Source organism: Asterias rubens, chromosome 10 (genome assembly GCF_902459465.1).
Source record: "Asterias rubens chromosome 10, eAstRub1.3, whole genome shotgun sequence".
NCBI classification, from domain to species: domain Eukaryota; kingdom Metazoa; phylum Echinodermata; class Asteroidea; order Forcipulatida; family Asteriidae; genus Asterias; species Asterias rubens.
The window spans coordinates 8,377,588-8,402,059 of NC_047071.1; the positions used below are offsets into that span (position 1 = coordinate 8,377,588).

The 24,472-nt window shown below is 38.3% G+C and overlaps 1 protein-coding gene across 1 annotated transcript; it reads right to left on the reverse strand.

Annotated features, from left to right (window-relative positions):
• Positions 1-258: 258 nt before the first annotated feature.
• Positions 259-22,715, reverse strand: LOC117295382 (regulator of G-protein signaling 7-binding protein-like). The gene is made up of 2 exons (XM_033778000.1): positions 21,573-22,715; positions 259-795 (listed from the first exon to the last, which is right to left on the reverse strand). Exons 1-2 carry the CDS (start codon positions 21,771-21,773, stop codon positions 619-621), a joined length of 378 nt encoding a protein of 125 aa, XP_033633891.1. The 5' UTR covers positions 21,774-22,715; the 3' UTR covers positions 259-618.
• Between the last annotated feature and the right edge of the window lie 1,757 nt (positions 22,716-24,472).

A 24,472-nucleotide genomic window follows, 5' to 3' on the forward strand; every position in this document is an offset into this window, starting at 1 on the left:
GTAATAATAAATATTAATGTAGTTAAATAAGGCGCACTCATCCATTGACCAGGGCCTAATTTCAAAGATCTGCTAAGCACAACAATTTGCTTAGCATGAAATTTGTTCCTTGATAAAAAAGGATTACCAACCAAATTTCCACTTGATTTTCAGGATAGGCAAACAACAGCTGAAAATCAGTATCAAGCAATATGCAACAAATGGAAATTTGGTTGGTTATCCTGTTTTTATAAAGAAAAAAATGTCATGCTTAGCACGTTTTTGTGCTCAGCAGCTCTATGAAATTGGGCCCTGGTGCGCAATGTGCTTATAACACCGCCAGGATACCTCAACAAAGGGAACGTGAAATATACAGTTTTAACATGAGCTGTGTTTGAATTTTATAAATATCGGATGCTTTGTGGGGTCCTAATTTAAGGTGTTGTTCTATATGACTGACATGGGGACACCAAAGGAGAATTAGTTTTTCACTTCTCGTGACCCAGATGGCCGATCGATCTCAAACTTCTATATTTTTGTTAGTTTATGTTCCGTGGTGGATAACATAAAGTGCTTACACTGCCAGCAATTGTGTAATACAATACAAAGCTAAAAATTTACATATAGATCATAATGACGTCATACCAACCCTCGCATGTGTGGAAAGAGTTTAAACTTGGCGATCTTGGCGGCATCCAGGCCCTTTCTGCGCTTGCGCCGTATGTCCTCCCGGAAATGAACGCAGTCACATACATCTGCGATTCCAATCAATTTCTCACGGTATTGAGCAACTCTCGTGTTGAAGTCACGCACAAGCTGGAGATTTTGAAAGAAAAACAATGCGTGATTTCATTAGGGATTTGGGTTCATTGATATAGTTTCTGTCTTTCTTGAGTGAGAGAGCAGTCAAATTCTGTGTCAGGATTCTGGGCTCGGATCGCTCCATCTAAGCACAACATGTTTCCTGAATTAGTTTGTTCAAAAATTCAATCCTAGATGACAAACTTGGCAGTAAGAAGCAACTAAAAATACTAGATAGTAAACTTTCGGGTGCAACCATGTATAATATCTCTTCTGCTCATCTTCAGGAGAATGGAGATGAGCAGAGTATACAGTTCAAAATGTCGAGACCACATACCCCCTATGTATAAAATTATTTGGTTTGCGGTAACACCATGCGGGACATCAACTTGCTTAGAAGTATTTTGTTCTTTGAAGACCCGATTCGCTATTCTACTTATGCGGAGTAGATTTTTCGAAATTCGTGAGACTTCTCAGATCTGAAAAGGTCTGTTCTGCTTATTAAAGGAACACGTTGCCTTGGATCGGTCGAGTTGGTCTTTGAAAAGCGTTTGAAACCGTTTGTTACAAATGCGCATAGTTAGATGGATAATTTGAAAGTAGAATATAATAATCCACACGAAGAAACACGGTCGGCCATTTTGTGGGGTCAACATTTTGACTCCATAAAATGGCCGACAGTGTTAGTTCGCGACGTAAAAGGAAAATCGAGTGATACTTGTGTGGATTTGATACTTCGCCACATAAATGGAAAACCGTGCAGTTTCAAGTGATACTTGTGTGGACCATTATATTAGTACACTTGTTAAATATCTTTCTAACCATAGGCCAAAGACAAACTCGACCGATCCAAGGTAACGTGTTTCTTTAACTATCTTGGCGGGAAGAAGGAAATCGGCTGGGAATACTACTTTCGCTGAGTGGATCGAGGGTAATTCTCGTTATAAACCTCGCTACCGCGGAGTGAGTTCTTATAAATTGGTTAACGTTTCGACTAGCATGGTATCGTCAAGAAACATACTTGTTAAAGGAACACGTCGCCTTGGATCGGACGAGTTGGTCTTTGAATTATAATATAATGATCCGCACAAGTATCACTCGAAGTTGCGTGGTTTTCCTTTTACCTCGTCGACAAACACGGTCGGTCATTTATGGGAGTCACATTTTTGTTTACTCCCATAAATGGCTGACCGTGTAAGTTCGCAAAGTAAAAGGAAAACCACGCAATTTCGAGGCAAATGTGTGTGGATCATTGTATTCTACTTTTAAAACATCTTTCTACCCATATGCATTTTATAACAAACGGTTACAAACGCTTTTCTAAGACCAACTCGACCGATCCAAGGCAACGTGTTCCTTTAAATGCACTGGTGCATTTAGGGCCTACATGCTATTATCAGACAATACATTGAGGTAAACGAAATATTGAAAAGTATCTGAGACACTGGAAGGAGTTTTTACCCGGCTTAGGGCATCACAAAAGAAAGACCTTGCTTTAATGGAAAGCGTGGCAACCCCAGGAAGAACAAAAGACTTGAATATAATTGCTAAATTTCAAAGAAGAATTCACAAGAAGAAAATGGGTCAAGTGAGAAGTAAAATCCATGTCACAATGAGATGACAAACAAATAGCCAAATTTTGCAATTTTATTTTTAACATAATTCCATTGTCTTCTTTGTAAAACACCTTAAAGGGAAGGTTTACGTTTGGTAACCACTCTTAAAATTATTGGTAAGAAATTTTGTTGAGGTACAAAGTAAATTGCATTCAGCATTTTCAGAATCATTTCACAGGTATTGCAGTTTTTGTCTCAAAAAATTTAAGTCTTATATTTCTCAGAATGCAAATTTTAGCCCAATTTCGAAAAAGATGCAAGGTTTACCCCTTGGGATTTTATCAAATTTTAGCCCAATTTCGAAAAAAATGCAAAGTTTACACCTTGGGATATATTTTTGTTTTAGCCCAATTTCGACAAAGATGCAAAGTTTACCCCTTGGGACTTTATCAAATATTACATTAGCCCAATTTCGACAATATTGCAAAGTTTACCCCTTTGGATTTTATCAAATTTTAGCCCAACTTCGACAAAGATGCAAAGTTTACCCCTTTGGATTTTATCAAATTTTAGCCCAATTTCCACAAAGATGCAAGGTATACCCCTTGTGATTTTATCCAATTTTAACCCAATTTCGACAAAGACGCAAGGTTTACCCCTTGTGTTTTTATTCAATTTTAGCACAATTTCGACAAAGACGCAAGGTTTACCCCTTGAGATTTTATCAAATTTTAGCACAATTTCGACAAAGATGATACAAAAAAAAAATGTTTGTAACAAAAAATACTTTTTGTAACAAAAAATAATAAAATGGCTAAGATTTTATAAATAAAGGGGAATAGGGGGTAAGTCTTGCAAGTTTTCAGCATAATTTGTTCTCTCTCCGATTTGCCTAACTTTCAGTGGCATAAAAGCCTTTGATAATTAGAAGACAGTTGCTGAGTTACAGGTGCTTGGGTGGGGCTTGTTTGGAAACTCAATTTACTCAGAGAAATAATGTTCAACTCCTCGCACTCCATTAAGCCTCCACTCAATTACCAGGTGAATTGGTAAAGAAACAATACGCCGACATTTAAAAAAAAATCTGTCCATTTGTTTTTAGCTGTGAAATGTTTATATTGGCTTTGCCTAAAAATAGGCGGAAATTATTAACACAATAAATAGTCAATATCTTAAAAATAGTTTTAAATTAAAACAAATTTGTGCAGAAAGTTAGTTAGAGTGAAGACCAGGCATTCAGGGGACTCAAAGTCTGATCGAAACCAGCGTGGTGATCACCCATTAGAACCCTTAAGGGATGGCTAGTCCCGGCCCCTCCTTTACTTTCCGACCCGGAATAATCATCCTACCCTAATTTGGGGAGAGACATGACGGACCCCAATCACTTACTGGTGCTAGCAGTAAAAGTCATGTCCCTTTGGTACGGGGCGGGATTCGAACCGGGTCTCCCAGCTCTGGAACGCACGCAAGCGAACGATCCAGTGCACTGTGTCGCCACAGTGCCCGTTGGTGTTAGGAGGTGATTTTAAACACTACTTAAATAATGCATTGTTATGACTGCTTAGTAAAAGAAAAAGATCGGTAGTAGTGGGATTCGAACCCGGGTCAGTAGCATCCATAGCCTACCTCTTACAGCATAAGCTACAGGTTCTCTTGTACAAGTGGGAGATAATGGGTTGTTATGCATAAAAGTGGTTCTGACTTTATTCGTCAGAATTAAAGATGAGTGAACAGCGTTCTCCCCGAAATCTTAATGTTCTTTTAAGGTTTTCCTTTTTCATGGTTTCATCAAGTGATCATCCGGAAAACTGGGGAGAAAATCCCAGGTAGTGTGTTTTTGCCAAAATTCGGTTGACTAAAAAAAAGGCCTAAGTATTGCACATTTCGAAAATGAGTTTAAAAATGAAATGAAATCCCAGGGAGAATTTGTTAAAATATGAAAGGCAAGCTTTGCAATGTTGTCAAAAAAAAAAATAAAGCGTTTCATTTTGACGAAAACTCCCAAGGCCTAAGCCTTGAAATTTGACAAAAATTGTGATGATCTTAGTGTAAACTTACATTTTCCTGCATGCTAAAGTTAAACACTACTTGAACAACTCAGTGCGTAACAGCAACGGCTTAATAAAAAGAAAATAATGTGTGAAGTAGCGGGATTCGAACCGGTGTGGCGGTTTCAGTCTTCCGCCGTGATTAGTTTTCCGGGTGACATAGTCGGACATATCAGCACGTTGTTCGAACGGTTTTAGCTTTCCGGCGTGTTCAGTTTTCCGGGTGACCTGTCAGATACCGCCGCGAGTACCCTGGCGAGTACTGTAGTTCTCTCAGCATTGACCCCAAATTGTTTATTATTACGATTCTTTTCTGTGTAGTCACATAATCTCTCTCCCCATCTTTACATGTACTCATGGGTACAACTTTAGGCAGGTCACACTCTGTTTGCATAAAAAAAATCATACGATCCACGCGTTTGCCGCTAGTTGTACTCGACTCGTGGACGCCGCCATGACAGCTGCTACCGGAGGTAACGGATGACTCAATACGGCACTAAAAATGGACTACTTTCGCTTGCTGTGCGCAGGCATCGCATGACGTAATGCTACCGTATTTGGTCATTCGGAAAACTGAACACAGCAGAAAGTTGAAACCGCCACACCGGGGCTAGTACGTCTCGAAGCCAACACTAACCACATGGGCTGCGGATCCATGTACATTAAGGAGTTAGTTTAATAATAATAATAATAATATAAGTAAAGCATCGGATGTATCCTGTCTGAAGAGACGACACGCTCGAATGGCTTTGATGAGTAAAGCGCTCTCCCCCGAAATCATCAGGGACGTGCATCTGCCACTATTTTTAAATTGTTTTCATCGATGGTTTGTTAACTTTGAACCGCAACTCGCGTCGTCGGCCGCCATCCTTGATGAAGAGCCTTTGCAAGGTTAAGGCCTATACCCCATGTAATTTAATCAAATTTCAGCCCATTTTTGACGAAAATGCAAGGGTTCCTTTGTAATTTCAGCCTATTTGTGATGAAATTTCAAAACACAATTTTGACATTACATTTTGGAGTGTTTTTCCACATTTTTTATTTTCCACATGTTCATAAAATTCAATTTTGAGGAATCAAAATTAGCCGTTGCAAAATTCTTTCTGGAAAGCTAATAACCAATCAACAAAACAAACATGTATTTTTAGTGTGGGGGATTTATATTTTGCCCACTCAGGTGTCCCTCGTGGCCTAATTACATTCAGCTCGGCATTATAATTGGCAATCTTAATCTGATGAACTACCTCTCTTAATTTAATTGACTCATTTCCACAAGAGTGTTTTGTAACTTCAAGATGTACTGCGTCTACCCGTATGGAGCAATAGCTATTGCATAGCTTAGTGACATGTACTATACAAAGTGATACTGTGCCAAGTAAAAACAAATACCCCAAAAGAGGAAGATGAGGGCCTTTTAATTTCTTTTTCTTTCAAAGGTGGCCGCCAAGCATTTCAAACCGGACATAAAGTCTTTAGTTTCAAGTCACCTTACGTTATACTGTTTTAAGTTATTACAAAAAAATAGTCAGAATAGTGATCAATTCACAGAGAATTTGTTTTGTTTTAAAAAACTAATGTAAAACAAAGAAAACAAAAGGTTCGGCCTCAAAAAAGGGATGAGGGAGGGGACGAACAACTGCTTTCAGTTGTCTTGGTCTGAATAATTGTGAAACTACAAATCTGAGAATCACAGCGAATGGACATTGTTTCTTTTTGGGTCATACATCACACTTTAAGGAGGCAGCCATTCCAGCGGACACTCTCAGTATAACACTACAATGTGAGAACGAACCATGTTTAAAAACTAATGGATTGTGAGACACCGATGAAAAATATCCCTTTTGCATGACATGCCCTTTTCTTTTCCTTTTTACACACATTCTACTAAGATTGCCTCCCGAACAATATGCTAGTAAAAATTGTATCAAATGAAAAGATCTTTATATACAGCTGCCAACACAGTTCCACAAATATTGCATTTCCACATTTCATTACACCTGAGCCTGTTTACCGTACGCCCTGATTTATAGACCAGACCACTGGCTTCACGGTACAATTTATTGGCTACCAAAGTAAATTTTATTTAATTCTCAGCTAACTTTGATTTTTCTTTGAAATTTTCAAATATCAATGTGAATGAAATAAAACCATTAAAAACAAGAAAATAAAATACCGGAATAAATAAAGGAATGTGACAACCGGATACGCATAATACAACGACGTGCTAAAATCTTGTTCATTTCTACTTGCAAAGACCAGAGTGTACAGAAATATTTCCAACAGTTATTGATAAATAAAATAAAACTGGGATAATTCAGTGGAAAGTGGACAATATTGTGAAATATTAAAAGCAACTTTTGCATTAATTTTCCACTATGGTATAATTATAATCGATAACACCGTATCAAAAAACACACAATGTATTAATTTATTGTCAAGCCACGTCCATTAACTTTACTGGGAACGATGTTTCACCAATAGTTTGTTCATATTGAAGCTCTAGACGTTAGTAAATAAAACTATTGGCCTACAATCAGTCTTTGATATCAACAACATAATTAGTCACATTTTTTATTTTTTAGTCTCAATTCAGATGAGGCAGACAACTTCCGTCTATGAAGCAGCTAAAACATTCCTAAGTTGTTACAGTTACGTCTACATCTCTCGAATCAGATAAAACAAACGTTGACTTAGTATTATTACTGTACTGTGTGTGTGCAGCTTTTACCTCACGGTGTCAAAACCCATGGGGCGCAACGTTAACCCATAACGATATGTATATTGATCAAGTTGCTAGGGTATTTTTTTCGCTGACATTTACGCCTGATATTGACTGTTTATGGTCCTGAGACGACCATGTAGAGCAGCCATTATAGCAAGTCAAATCAACGGTCAAAATATAACAGCAGCTGTTTTTATCATCAATGTCTCCTCCGAAATCAAATTTGTGTAGTGGCGCTGCTGGGGCACAAGCGACAAGCAATTAATGTCTCTATTTTAAAGACAGTGGACGCTATTGGTAATTGTCAAAGACCAGTCTTCTCACTTGGTGTATCTCAACATAATTATGCATAAAATAACAAACCTGAGAAAATTTGTGCTCAACTGGTCGTCGAAGTTGCGAGATAATAATGAAAGAAAAAACACCATTGTCTACGAAGTTGTGTGCTTTCAGTCAGATGCTTGATTTCGAGACCTCAAATTCTAAATCTGGGGTCTCGAAACCAAATTCGCTGAAAATTGCTTCTTTCTCATAAACGATGTCACTTCAGAGGGAGCCGTTTCTCACAATGTTTTATACCATCAACCTCTCCCCGTTACTCGTCACCAAGTAAGGTTTTATGCTAATAATTATTTTGAGTAATTACCAATAGTGTCCACTGCCTTTTTAATGTCTCTGTTTTAAACGACTGAAACATACAACTTGGTATCGTGTTTGCATTTGCATTATCTACTTCCTCTCTAGAGACAGCTTGGACGAAGAATTGAGAGGAAGTAGGGATGAAGTTTTTTTAGTCTACAGTTTGATACTTTGTTTTTGTTAAGTTATATGATGGAGCAAAGGATACAAGGCATGCGGTATAATTACATCCAAGTTAATGAATGTTTTCCTTGAATAAAGACCGTAAGAACCCATTTGGAAATGTCACGTTATGGTTTCTGGATCAAAGCATTTACCTCAATGATTCGAAGCAAGCTGTGGATTCTACTCTAATGCTGTGTCAGCTTAAAGGCACTGGACACTATTGGTAATTACTCAAAATAATTGCTAGCATAAAATGTTTCTTGATTACGAGCAGTGGATATTTATTTAATAATAGGATGAAGCATTGTGAGAAACGGCTCCCTCTGAAGGAACGCAGTTTTTGAGAGAAAAAGTTATTTCTCACTAAACTATTTGACTTGAATTCGAGACCTAACCTGGGTCTGAAAGCACACAACTTGTGCAACAAGGATTTTTCTTCTTCCGTTATTCTCTCGCAAACTTCGACGAGCAAGTGAGCTCACATTTTCACAGGTTTGTTATTTTGTGCATATGTTGAGATAAACCAAGTGAGAAGACTTGTGTCTATGACAATTACCAAATGTGTTCAGTGCCTTTAAGTGGTCACTGAGAGTCAGCGTCCACGGATAATAACAATGGCTCAATTTGGCTCATCATGGCGCGTCATAGATGTATATGGTGCTTTAGTCTCTCAAAAGACAAACTGCAAATCACCTCAAGCTGCAACTAACCTTACAATACATATTGGCTGTTTTGGAAACGCTTGTGCTAACCACACATGTCCATGTTTTAAGTTGCAATTTAACATTACAAAAGATTCAGTAGTTGGATTGATGGTCAAGTACTAGCCCTGGTGGTCATACACTTTCGTATTGTACTACAGCGACTTGACTTGACTAGCCCTATATAGGACTCTTCCTCTGTGCACAGACAGTTGAAATTAGTGGCTTGTTGCACGTAAGATTGAGTTATGAAGCCTTGAAAAATTTCCGCCCCAGGAAAGGGCCTTACAACAGGTACAGAGGAAGAGTCCTATGTAGGGCTATTTAAGTACTTGTATTCGGTGATCTATACGTCTGACGTCATTGTGACCCACCCCCCCACCCCCAACACAACCTCCCTCTTATTGTGTGGTGTTCTGAGGTGTAAATATTGTGTGTATTTTTCTTTATCGAGGTATCGTTTGTTTGGATTTAGTTCCTCCCGTAAAAAGTGTGTGCGTTTGTTTGTGTTTCATTCCTCTCGTGAAGAATTGCGCTTGGGTGTAGAAATTTATAAATGAATCCAAGCCGTGATTCTGCTCGCAAACTTTAAAACACGATAAAAAGGGCGACGTTTAACATTTTGCTGATCCTGTGTTTTAAAATCGAATGACGGTCTAGCTTGAAGTAAACGTATATGTGTTTAAAGGAACACGTTGCCTTGGATCGGTCGAGTTGGTCTTTGAAAAGCATTTGAAACCGTTTGTGATAAAAATGCATATTATGATTAAAAGGATATTTTAAAAGTAGAATACAATGATCCACACACATTTGCCACGAAACTGCGTGGTTTTGCTTTTACTTTGTGAACTAACACGGTCGGCCATTTGTGGGAGTCCAAAATTTGACTCTCATAAATGGCCGACCGTGTTTGTCGACGAGGTAAAGGAAAACCACACAATTTCGAGTGATACTTGTGTGGATCATTATATTTTACTTTTAAAATATCTTTCTAATCATATGCATTTTATAACAAACGGTTACAAACGCTTTTCAAAGACCAACTCGACCGATCCAAGGCAACGTGTTCCTCTAAAGTCAAAGTATACCGCTACAGTTTACTTATACAATCACATACATTGCAGGCATATATATACACAATAAACTAACATGTGAATTATTTCACTTCAAAAGTTGGTAGCGTTTTGTGTGATTCAGATTGAAATAATTTTGAGCCCCTCTCCCTAAAACCACATCCCTCTGAAGGGAAATTTTTTAATCAACAACAGCATTGTTTTACACCGAATAGTTTTGTAGGGCCATTAATTTTGGAGTCATTAACAAATATTTAGAGGGATATATACACCCTTCCTTTAATGATATTCTACGTTGTCCAATATTATTGTAGTCGGATATTTGTTTATGTTACAAATTATTTCGAGAACGCGACGTCGTGCTGCACCTGTACAAAACCTATATAATTAAAATGTAAATTAGTGCCAAGTTGACACGTTTTACATTATGGCGTCATTCTTGTTTTCATTTAACTGTCAGTGTGTTATCAATGGAATCAATCAATAAAGGGGTCAAGGGATATTGTTCATCACGGCAGTTAATCAAATCAATTAAATTAAATTAAGTTGACTTGTATACAATGACGGACAGTCAAGTACTTGCCCATGTTCAGATTCGAGGACAGGATAAAACACATTCGCATCAATCTGAATAATACTGTTACTGATGTCTGAATGAAGACATAACAACTATCAAAATTAATTTTTAAATGGCCTGTATACAAAATGTTTGGTAAAGACTCTTAGAGAAATCGCAATAAGCTCAGGCCTAATGAATGTGTTTACAAAATCCCCGAAAAAGGAAAACCATTACCCAATTAGAACAATCAACCACTCACTAGAAACCGTTGGAACAATGAAAAAAAAAGGTTGCTTGAGAAGGAGAAGGCATCGGAGGCGAGCTGCATATTATGGGGTAGTTATTTTTCCTATCAATTTGCACAGAATAGAGACATTGGAGACACCATGTTGGGGCCTTCATTCTAAAGCCTTCATCATATACAGTGGATCGACAATGGCTGGAAAAATCGAAACCAAAATCAAATTAATCTGAGCAAGTCTTCTCAGATTGGTTGAAAGGAATATGATTATTGAAAGCTAGACGATGGAAAAGAATTTGCTCATTGATAAGAATAATTTAGCGAAATTTTTCGTGACTGATAGGCATGTTAAGTGATATCCCCTATCATCCACCCCCCATGGAAAAAAATAACACTTCATGATTCACTTACCTACGCCATGTCAGTGATTTTCGTTTACTGACACCCCCGTAGTTGAGCAGACTTAAATAGCAGTATCCAACCACTGTAATTACCATGTGTCTCCTCTACTCATCTTTAATTTAGGATCCATCAACCCATGGTGATGGGTTCAGTCATGCTCAATCGTGCGTGTCTAATCTATTTGACAGGCTGTTTTTTAGCCAACCGTTTCTCTTCGTTGCCACCAAGGTTTTATATCAAGAAATAATGATATGCATGCTGCAGAGACACTGTGCTCTATGGTATGGTAGGTTTGTGCACCATTGTGGGATATGTATTTTTCATACCCAAAAGAGCTTGTGTTCTAGATCGGAATTGGTGGGGAATAATTTTGGTCATTCCTATTCACGAAAACACACACAAAGAAATTAGTCATTACCAAATCATCAGATATTGCTAATAGTTGGCTAAAATTCCGCATCAGATTGTCACTGTATCTTAAAGGCAGTGGACACTATTGGTAATTACTCAAAATAATTATCGGCATAAAACCTCACTTGGTAACGAGTAATGGGGAGAGGTTGATAGTATAAAACATTGTGAGAAACGGCTCCCTTTGAAGTGACGTAGTTTTCGAGACAGAAGTAATTTTCCACGAATTTGATTTCGAGACCTCAAATTTAGAATTTGAGGTCTCGAAATCAAGCATCTGAAAGCACACAACTTCGTGTGACAATGGTGTGTTTTCTTTCATTATTATCTCGCAACTCCGATAACCAATCGAGCTCAAATGTTCACAGGTTTGTTAATTAATGCATATGTTGATATACACCAAGTGAGAAGACTGGATTTTGACAATTACCAATAGTGTCCATTGTCTTTAAAGATGCTATGTCAGATTTTTTGGCCACAAACATTAAAAATAGATTTTTTTGAGTGAATGGTATTTCAAAGAGTATCACCCGCTCTAACGAAAAAAAGTTTAACTTTTACTTGTAATGGTCAGGAACCATGACAAAATTTTAAAACGTTTCTTATAAAACACAAAAGAATTGGTCACGTGATATATTGTCGGTGTCCCGACAAAAACTAATATTTTGAACACTTTATTTCACTGCTACTAATAATTGGCGGACTTTTTCGAGCAATGGCTCAGATGAAAGCTTGTAACTTTCTCGACCCCCATCAAAATTTGTGGGTCAAATCGGCCGAAAATCTGACATAGCATCTTTAATCAGGACAGAGAAATATTTGTAAAAGAAGAACATATCAAACATCCAATCAGATGTTTTACAGTAATATGGCAGTCGGATACGGAATGTTGTCTTATAATAGATCAATAATGCATTTCATACACAACACTGTTGTTCGTTTCGGCTCATAAGGTTTTGTAAACTGGTGGGGCGTGATGTACTTTGTCATTACTTAGATGGAATTTTAAAATTATATTCCTTCTGCAAATTCTAATGTTGCAAAATTCAGAGGTCATAATTATAAAGACGCATGACAAGCACGTAGGGAATCTTTAAGTAGTAGTTAGTCATTATGCGATGAAAGAGTGGTGTATCTTCACAGTCAACGCCACATCTCAGATTAAGTACCATTAGGCGAATCCTACTTATACTAAAATGAACATAATGCAAAGGCCTTTTAATTAATGTGTTCTCTCCAACACCATAATTACTTCTAAATGATTAACTGTTTAACGACCGCACCCGATTCCATGTGGTGCAGTCCGTGCACCGAATGATGTAGCCTATGTGTTTTATTTGTTTTTCTTCGCTGTAAATTGACACGTTACATTGGATCGGGCGAGGTGTTTAATGAAAAGCGTTTGAAACCGTTTGTAATAAAATGCATATGGTTAGAAAGATGTTTTAAAAGTAGAATATACATGTAACGATCCACACAAATATGCCTCGAAATTGCATGGTTTTCCTATACGGCGTGAACTAACACGGCACGCCATTGTGTGTAGTCAAGTCAATTGACTCCATAAAATGGCCGACCGTGTAAGTTCGCAAACTAAAAGGAAAACCACACAATTCCGAGGCATATTCGTTGTATTTTACTTTTACAAACATCTTTCTAATAACCATATACATCACACATTGGTGTAGGAGTCAAACTCAAATAATTTTCTTTATCCCTGGTGCAAATTTAGCAAATATTAAAATCTTTACGGTATTGCTAAGTATATCATGCTTGCAAGGCAAAATGCAAAAAACACTATAGAACGCTAGAAATTATTTAGTAAAAGGAAATGAGATGAAAACATTAAATGACTGATTCATGTTACTCGCATATACAACCACCTGCTCCATTGTAATTTTAAGGTTTTTGATTTCAAACATGTATCTCAAAAGTGATCAATTGTGACCAAAATGTCGTCCTTAAACCAAGGTTTTGGTAGTCAAAGACCAGTATTCTCACTTGGTGTATCTCAAAATAATTAGGCATAAAATAACAGACCTGTGAAATTTTGAACTAAATTTGTCTTCGATGTCGCGAGAGAATAATGGAAGAAGAAAAAAACTGTGTCGCACAAGTTGTGCGCTTTCATGCTTGTATGCAAGTTGTATGCCTTAAATTCGAGACCTCAGCTGAGGTCTCGGATTTAAACATTTCAGTGGGAAATTCCTTCTTTCTAGAAAACTATGTTACTTCAGAGGGAGACGTTTCTCACAACGCTTTATACCATCAACAGCTCTCTATTGTTCGTTACAAATGCGTTGTTTATGCTAACAATTATTTTCCGAGTACACAAAATAGTATACAATGCCTTTAAAGCCAACATCCGACCTTCCCCGCCCCAGTTTTGAAACACAGGTTGTCGATAATAAAATGACGCGCTACATAACCCAGTGAGTGTCTCTGTTAGTGAAAACTGGGGTTTATTCAGTGCACATAATCGCAGCAGCGCATATATTGTGCAGCAGCTATCTAACCTAATTCATTATTTCTGATTGTATAAAGCCAAGGATCCTCAGAAATGCGAATGAAATCACTACATCCGACCCAAGACCCCATTGAAGAGAAGACAAGTAGGACGTTTTATAGGAGGAAAACCCAAGAGAATGATTCCAGGGAAAACACGCCGGTTAGTTAAACCCAATCCACACAGTGCTCCGGTGGGAATCGAACCGGGGTCCCAGAGGTGGAAGGCAAGGGGGAAAAATCACTTCCCTAACCCGACAGACGAACATAACAACATTCATTTGTTACCCTTGATCATCGGGCACTCTTCATTTAGCCCGTGTAAGATGTAGCCCTCCTCATGTAGACGTCATTCATTTCTATTTGCTGTAACGCCATAACAAGTCATATGGAAAATGCCATACAGTAGTACCTATCATGAGTTGTGACTTCTTGAGCGGAAGTCTACTCATTCTGTTTTCCTACCATTTTGTTCAGGGCCCAATTTCATAGAGCTGCTTAACGGTAAGCAATTTTTTTCGCTTAACGTAGCAAAAATAATTGCTTAAAACCATTCGGATTCCATGCTAAACGTACACGAGCTTAGCACGTAAACAATCTGCGCGCGGAGATTTTAGATCGTTTGCTTAAGCAAAACAGAAGAAGGCAGTGAATTATACAAAAAATCATCACCTTCTTTGTCTGATATGTATTATTTGTAATGGTTCAAAGTGCCCCTCGAAAGGTTTACACACTAACTTGAAAGTAAACAAGAAGATAATACATTGTACAGCATGATTCTGAAGCATTTTGACACTCGTTTATTCGCTACACCTACCATACAAACGCACGTACAATCACCGCTGTGCCGGCAAAATAACATCGTTTGCAATGAGTGTTGCACTATGCGCTGTGTGAATAGGGTGCTTAAGCAAAATAGAGGCTTTAAGGACCATTTTTGTTTGCTTACCTATGTAAGCAAAAAACCTTGCTTAAGCAAGGGTATGAAATGAAAAATTTGCTAGGTGCGCCCGTTAAGCACAAAATCGACCGTTACGGGATGCAGCTCTTTGAAACTGGGCCCGGCGCTTAAACAGGGTGCTTAAGCAATAGGGCTTTAAGGACCCTTTTTGCTTGCTTGCCTCGCCGTTTTAAGCAAAAAACCTTGCTTAAGCAAGGCTATGAAATGAAAAACTTGCTAGGTGCAACCGTTAAGCACAAAATCGACCGTTAAGCAGCTCTATGAAATTGGGCCCTGGACGCTATACAATCTAACCGAGTTCCGGCCACATACTACAACGTACGAAGGTTTAGGGTTTTCGTTCAAACGAACGTGCGTAATTGAATAGGGGTTTTTGACGACGACGACACACCATCGTGTCCACAGATTTACACTGAACAGTTTGAAGATAATCATAGTTGAAAGCTTCCCTTAAAATATTACTTGCTGTGATGTTGTAGTTTTTGAGAAATTAGTGAAAAAACTGTCAACGTATGACTGGGACCGAGTTGGTTTGGGACCGAGTTGACCGGGTTCGTTTCAGGCGAAGAGCGTGGACGACGAAAATAGAACGCCTGGGATTTGGAATCATTTACGGGTGAAGTCACCTTGTTTGCGCCGGGGACCATTTGCCTAAACTAATTCAAGTATTTCGCTTTCTTTTCGGAAATTATACCATGACATACAAAAACTCTTTGGCAGGAATACAAAAGCAGCGATTTTATTATGATGACGTTTCTCTTGTGGTTGAGTGGGTCATTTGTATAGAGCTGCTTATAATAAATAGGCAAAACATTTTGCTTTATAAAAATGCAGAAATTGAGCAGAATACCTGGATTCACGACTTGTACATAATGAGGAATGGTTTTTGCTGTGTTTAGCTGCTTTTTGTGTTTTAAAAGCTATATGTAGTTTGGTCTGGTCCTGTGCCAATGACTTACGCAGCGCTTACGTAATCAGGGAATTGTGCTTACGCTAAGCGTAATTAACAGCTTAGCAGGGAATGTGTTCTTGAGCGTCACAATTCGCAACAAAAAAATTCTACAGTTGACTAATTGTGCTCAATTCCTGTGAAACTGTCACTACATATTTTTGATCGAGAACAAAAATACAACTACAAATCTGCAAAACAGTATGCATTATCTACGACGTGTATAAGCTCCCGTCTCCTATACGAACGTATATGCAAAATACGATAGTCGCTGATACGCGTCACTTGAACACACAAAGTGTCGACGTATCGGTATCTGTATGTTTATCTGTACACTTGCGAAACCTCTCTATTATTTGTGTCGCGACTACTGTTTTTCTCTACTCCATTATAATCATGCCCACACGTTGACTTCAAAACTAGTCCCGACTACCTGTTTGGTGAAACAGTTGTGTTGCTTACTGCTAATCGCAACATAATTAATGTTGCGCTTGCAGCACAAAAGACTCCTTGGGGATTGGAGATTAATTTGGAAAAACCGTGACCTCAAGTTGACCTCTACTTCCGGGTCAACCGGAAGTGGGATCATATCTCAAATACTATACAATCGATTTTCAAACTTTTTTCAGTTTTAGACCCCTTAGGCGTTAAAAATAAACTTTGAAACACCGTGATCTCAAGTTGACCTCCACTTCCGGGTCAACCGGAAGTGGGATCATATCTCAAGTACTATACAATCGATTTTCAATTTTTTTTTTAAGTTTTAGACCCCTTAGGCGTTAAAAATAAACTTTGAAACACCGTGACCTCAAGTTGACCTCTACTTCCAGGTCAACCGGAAGTGGGCCATATCCCAAGAAGTACACGACCGATTGTTAGATTGTTTGTAGTTATAGACTCCTTGGGGATTGGAGATTAATTTTGAATAACCGTGACCTCAAGTTGACCTCTACTTCTGGGTCAACCGGAAGTGGGACCATATCTCAAGCACTATACAACCGATATTCTACCTTGTTTCAGTTTTAGACCCCTTATGCGTTAAAAATAAACTTTGAATCACAGTGACCTCAAGTTGACCTTTACTTCAGGGTCAACCTGTAGCTGGGACCATATCTCAAGAAGTATACGGCCGATTTTTAGACTGTTTGTAGTTATAGACTCCTTCGGGATTGGAGATTAATTTTGAAAAACCGGGTCAACCCGTAGTGGGACCATATCTCAAGAACCATGCAACCGATCTCAATCTTCTTTTCTATCTACATCTTCTACATGTCCTTGGTTGCCAATCCATTGTTCCTTGACGTCTATATAGTGTCATTTCTTCGGGCAGTGTGTCTATAGCACATCTCAATTTAGCTTATTATTTTTATTGTCCTCATTATGTCTCTTAGTCCAGTTTTCTTTCGTATTTCTCTTTCATTTATTATTTCGCAGCTTCGACGACCAATAGAGTTCAAATTTTCACAGGTTTGTAATTTTATGCATTTGTTGAGATTCACCAAATGTGAATACCGATTATTTGACAATTGTCAATCGTGTCCAGTGTTTTAAGGTAAGAGCCCTGTAATGTTTCCCTACTCACACGAGGACACAATGAGTACCCAAATTATATTTAATTTCTCATATTATTTGATCATGATGACACAGTCCCTACTACGAGCACAGGAAACCTGTCGTTAATGTCAAAGACCGGTTTCCTCAATTGGATAAAATAACAAATCTGCGATAATTTTGACACAACAGGTATCAAAGTTGCATGAGAATCATACAGAAAAACACCCTTGGTTGTACAAATGTATGTGGTGCATGCTTTCGGATGCATAACAAAATGCTTCAGGCCTGAAGTATTTTTGGAGTGAGAAATTACTTCTTTCTCAAAAACAACGTTACTTCAGAGGGAGCCGTTCTCACAATATTGTTTACTCTCAACAGCTCTCTAATGCTCGTTACGAAGTAAGATTTGTATGCAAACATATCGTAATTTGAGTAATTCCCAATAGGGTACAGTGCCTTTCAAGAGTGTAATCGTATAGAAGAAATAATTTATGTACATCAAAAGACAAAAAGGAGACGATGACGGTGAAGTGAACGTCCGTGGAAAGGTTGTCAAACCCCTACATGATTAGTATTATTATGAATGATGTATCAGTCTAAGTGAACTGACGTGAATTTTATCAAAGCTCAAGTTATCCATTATTATCATAAGACAGCAAATGCACAACGTTATACGGCCCTGAAAATGGCGGGTTGATTGAGCCTTGCTTACGGGCAGTAAATGGAAACATCGTTGTCAACGAGTTTTTACCCTTTACTTAAAGGCAGTGGACACTATTGGTAATTACTCAACATATTTATTAGCATAAAACCTTATTACTTGGTATTGAGTAATGGAGAGATTTGGGTAGTATAAACCATTGTGAGAAACGGCTCCCTCTGAAGTAACGTAGTTTTCGAGAATGAAGTCATTTTCCGCCAATTTGATTTCGAGACCTCAGATTTAGAATTTTAGGTCTCGAAATCAAGCTATATAAGGGAATATTCTTCATGTTGCTTGGATATAGTTTTTTTTTCGCTCCGGATTGCCTGTAATACCTCAAAATGATTTCACGTTATAGTTTCTTTTTGTACAGATCTATACAGTCATACAACTCATACATGATTAAAGGCAGTGGACACTATTGGTAATAATTATTAGCATTATACCTTACTTGGTAACGAGTAATGGGGAGAGGGTGATGGTATAAAACATTGTGAGAAACAGCTCCCTCTGAAGTGACATAGTTTTCGAGAAAGAAGTAACTTTCCACGAATTTGATTTCGAGACCTCAGATTTAGAATAGGAGGTCTCGAAATCAAACATTTGAAAGCACACAATTTCGTGTGACAAGGGTGTATTTTTCCTTTCATTATTATCTCGCAACTTCGATGACCGATTGAACTCAAATGTTCACAGGTTTGTTATTTTATGCTAGTCTTTATACAAACATTATGATAATTATCAAAGGTGTCCAATGTCTTTAAAAACAAGGAAACCGTTCCAAAAGCAAAAGGTAAATAAAGGTATGTAATATAAATATAAAGGTATGTAAAGTAGAATATCACGATCAACACAAATTTGCATCAAAACTGCATGGTTTTCCTTATAACTAAATCGTGAGCTAACACGGCACGCAATTTTGACTCCATGGCCGACCGTGTTAGTTCGCAATTTGACAACGCAATTTCGCGGCATGTTTATGTGGATCATTATATTCTATATTTTAAACATCTTTCTAAACATATCGATTTCATAACAAACGGTTTCCACCGCTTTTCATGGACCAACTCTACCGACCCAAGGCAATGTGTCCCTTTAAAGTCCGTTACTCTAGTATACAGCACTGCAGTTCCTTTTGCGCCAAAACTGAAGACACATATACAAACCAATGGCATTGTAAATCCTTAAGGCGTCCGCTAGGCTCCAGTAGTATGCACTTTAGAAATCACACTAACAAGCCAGCATGATCTATATGGTTTCTTATTCCATACCAAGCGGCCATTTTAAATGTTTTCCAAGCCCTTTTTAAGAGGAAAAAGAAATTCTCCTCGAGCCCTTTGAGATATGTTCAATTCCACATGGACGCAGCGACTAATCACGTCTGTGTTATACGTACATCCTCTTCTTATTATTTTTTATTTTTACTGTTCCACCCTAGTTGAACTGTCATAAATTTTCATGTTTGTGTCTTGGCTTGGGACACCGTCCCTTCCTTGCCATATCTTTCAAGTCATTGTGTGATAAGGCATGAAGAGATTCATTATAACCGCCACTTAATTAAAAGAGAGTGCGCAACAACATTAATAATGAATGAAATAAAATATTTACAGATTTATAGATAACTGCAGAATATTTTTGTTTTACTGTTAACTACTAAAGACAATGGACACTTTTGGTAATTGTCAAAGACTAGTCTTCACAGTTGGTGTATCTCAACATATGCATAAAATAACAAACCTGTGCAAATTCAAGCTCAATCGGTCGTCAAGATATTGCGAGATATTAATAAAAGAAACAACACCCTTATCACACGAAGTTGTGTGCTTTCAGATGCTTGAATTCGAGACCTCAAATTCTAAATCTGAGGTCTCGAAATCAAATTCGAGGAAAATTACTTCTTTCTGGAAAACTACGTCACTTCAGAGGGAGCTGTTTCTCACAATGTTTTATACCATCAACCTCTCCCCATTACTCGTAATCAAGAAAGGTTTTATGATAATTATTATTTTGAATAATTACCAATAGTGTCCACTGCATTTTAATAGGCATGAAGCCTTTCTCAGAAAAACACGCACTATTGTATTCAGTGATTTTATTATGTCAATTTGAAGAAAGAGAAAGGGATAGTTTTAAAACTTATCACTGCTTTTAGGACAAAGCAATTTCATAAATTAAATGGTAGACAAGATGTAATATTTTCGACAAGCGCGACGAAAAGAGTAATTTGGACCCGATTTACTTTAACCTTCCTACTTTGCATTTTCTGCCGATTTTATAATGTCCAAGCGCCCATCAAGATATAACTTATACATCATAAGATTATTTTCGAATTTCTCGACCTTTATACCATCTTTACTTCCAGGATGTGGATCATTTTTGGTCCCCGAACAGGAAAGATGTCTAGAATGCTGCATCCCGTTTGCGACAAACAGAAGCATCCAAGACAAACGACTATTGTCATCGACATAAATTAATTTGAAAGCCTCATTATATTAAACTCAGGGTTGACTGGGGATGTGCGTGATTGTGAATGTAATAAAAAATGTTCCGCTACCACTAGAAGCTGCTTAATAACAATTTGTGTTTCTATAGAGATGAGAGGAAAGAAGCGTCCCACGCCGTGCTTCAATTTGCGAGTTTAATGCTGTTAGATCGCTGTGCTCAACATTGTTGTTTGAGAAGTAATTGAATTACGATTGTGCTGTATATCTACAATAATATTGATTTGCTTTGTACAAAATGTTGATTTGCATTTACGGTCAATAACAGTACTGAGAAATATTTCCTTGGGTACGAACAGTGTAGTATCCATTGCATGACATTGCGTTACCAAAGGATGACCATAAAAACCACATTGATTGATGATGCCATAGTGAACGTACACTTTGCATCTACGACTGTAAGATTATGGTCACAAAATGAACGGTGAAGTTGACCGTTTTATAACCAACATGGTAGGATCTGCTGATATTCAAATGACCACAGGTTGACCATAAAATGACCAGAGGTTTACCTAGGTTTTACCTCAGGTTTACTTCAGCGTCAACTTTGAACCAATGGAGGATATGGTACACAGATTGTTACGATATTTTATAATTATATATAAGTAATTACTTGTAACAGTGCGACTATCGCCATAAGGTTACAGACAGCTGACAGTTAGAACTTGGGTTTCTAACTGTGCATCTAGTGATGAGGAGTTGCTTTAAGTTTGAATAAATATTGACTATGTGTCTTGCTCAAGGACACAAGAGTCGCGGCGGAGTGCGGCTGACCAGACCTCGACTCAAACCCACATTAATTACAGAAGTTGAGTCCACCGCCTTAGACTGCTCGGCCACGACACCCCACGATGCCACGATTGGGATTTGACAACAAATTTTCAAAAATGCATCTAGTGATGAGGAGTTGCTTTAAGTTTGAATAAATATTTCATCCGTGGGGGAAAAATGCATCTTGTCGCAGTTTCTCCCCCATCAGTTACTCCATCCCAAGATTGATACACATTATTTGTACAAATTAAGTGGCCTCGTAAAAGGTTTGAATATAATGATGATATAATTATATACTGTATAAATGTTAACATCCTATCCGTAGGCCTACCTTTTCACACTCATCCACACATGCTCTTAGCGTAGCCTCGTCGTAACTGTCCTCGGGTGTTGAGACGAATTCTCCGGCGTAGCCAGTCGAGCTCCCGCAGCGCTGTTGGTGGTGGACCTTGGCCCCTCCGTGCGGCACCGCCAAAGCAGAATGACCACCACTCCGGGGTCTACTGCACCGTCCGGACGGGGTACGGTTCATTCAAAACCCCTTAGTCGCAGCTACTCATCGGTCAGGGCACCCAAACCCACACCGGTGGTAAAGGTCCTATACAGTCTACTGCCTTAACCATGCACACCTAAGTTTTTACAGTGTGTATTTATATTATGAGCAGATGTATAAAACATACGTTCATAATGTTCACCAGCGGTTGATGAGGTCGAGGTCATGGCATTACCGCCCAAAACGAAATGTGCTTCATTTGTTTTCCTCGCTGCATAAAAAACGGGTTGAGAAACAAACGCGTCTTATTTGAAGAATCACCACAGGCACTTTCACTGTCTAATTATTATTATAGACAATCAAGGGTTAGATGGGAACGAGACCTGCACAGCCCCTACACTGACGCAATGAATCATGTTTAATGCATTCGGCCCCAAGGAGATTCTCGTCGTTGGGATGAGTAACGGACATAAACGATGAGGTTGAGCTCATTGGGCGTGTGGTCGCACCATCATCTTCATGTGCATCAGTACAATTTCATATCTCCGCTCGTCCCGTGTTACTACCGCGATAATGTGAATTCGCTACACCGCTGAGCATATTATCCATTGCGTGTTTAAACACGGTTTACATCCACTGTACAATCCCGGATCCAATCCGTTTTCACCAATGTCCAACTGGAACGTTTACACTTGCCTAACAGCGGAGGGTAGTCCAATCGTGCTGGCTTAGCCTTATACGGTACCAGCTGCGTTGTTCATAATAATATCTCTTGCTCCCCTTTCATCAGTAAGACGCAGTAGTAGGGTGGCATGCTGAAAATGACCTTCTATGTCCTCCGTTCTTTCAGCAAAGCTCAGTGGTTATAATTAAGAAATACAAGCCGAGTCTTCGTAATAAACGCACTCGCTAAAAGCATCTGTAAATTGCTCCATCTCATCGCGGTCATAAATCCATGGACTGCGAGGATCTTTTTTTTATGGACACACGGGAACGGCTGTTGAGAATGATGTCTTGTCGTGATCATCGTACGGGACACCCGCCCCCAACGGTTGGCGGCAGCAGGAGATATGCAGATGCCGCTCAGGGCCCAAATTAATAGAGTTGCTTTAGCGGAAAGTATTGCTTAACAATGTTATGCTAAGCTGAAAGGAGCAGGATACCAGTCACAAATTGAACATGTGACATGGTATTTTCGCTGGTAACACTACTCTGGTAAGCATTTTTTATGCTTACAACTTTGTTGCAGCCCTATGAAAGATTTTGTCAAACATTGTAGTTGACTCGATTAGTCAATGAGTAAAAAAGTATCCAGGTGGAACAATGTTTGTCACTTCACTATTTTTATGAGAATGTTTGTCTCGTCACATAGATACATAAAGGGATTGATAGACCGTGTTTGGTTATCACTTGATGGCAGTAAAAACTTTGTTTTCTTCATATTGCAGCTTTCGATAGTACGAGGCATTTTGATGATCATTTCAACTTGAAGTAATGTGGTCACGGAAAAAATAACTAGTCTATTATCCTCCAAATTTGAAATTGATAAAGTTTTCTTGCAGGTTAACATTTCTAATAATTATTGTGTAGTCCAACAATCTACCTCCCCAGACATACCAACTCCGGATTTTTTGCGATATCACAAAAAGCTAGCTTCTTTTGAAAATGATATTTGCACAGGTGGTTTTTATTATGAATACTACATTTTGATTAGTTTAGTTTAGTTGTATTAGACTTTACACTGGCATAATGTAAATATACAAGACGATACATAAAGAAACAATGAACCAAAATAGCTTAAAAATACCAAGCCAGTGGTGGCGAGTAGGAACAGGTGGCCAGCACCTCTACAAAGCCGTCCTGCCACAAAGAATGTCCATTGAAACCCACCCTACAGTTAAAAACCACCCATCCCACTGTAAAAAAGGGGGGGGGGGGCATGAAGGCGGGATTGACAATTACAAACGACAACAAGAGCAATGGCAATGCGACACCCAAATGCAAACATCATCCGCTGAAAAGTCAGATACAAACTTGTCCCTGTAAAATTGGAGCAGAAGAGTCTTAAATGCTGACAAGGACACATTAAATCTGACTGACAGCGGAAGCTGGTTCCACAGAGGGACAATTCGCTGAAAATAAAAAGGACTTACGGGATTAAAACAATGACCGATTCAAAAATACACAAAAAGTGCTCCCTTTAATGTGGATTGCACGTTATCCATATAAAGCTACGAAAAATACCACGAATCTACAGGTAAATTTCGTTGTTGTTATTAGCTGTTCCGATCCAGTCGGAACAGCTATTGTTTTCGTCGAGATTTTTATTATTTTTATTATTATTATTCTTTGTTTCTCCCTAAATCCCATAGTGTTTGTACACGTTTTTGTGGCAGCCTAATCTCCTAAACCATAATACGAAAGAGTGAGTTTATTATACCAAATTGAAGCTTAGAACATAAGCTTAATTCTTATCGTAAAAAAAATTAAAATTGTTAATTAATAAGCCTTAATTAAGCTTATGAATATCTAATTAGCAAACCTAGTTAACACCATATCTCAAAAAGTAGACCGCCGATCCTGAAACTTTTTTCAGCTATACACTAGTCAGGTCCTGTTAAGGTGATTTCTGACATAAAATTTCGGACGACGTCACCATGACGTCATTTAATGCACGTTTTGTGTCTGTGCACAAACACAATGGCTCTTCAAATCTATACTTTAAACTGGTCAAAAAC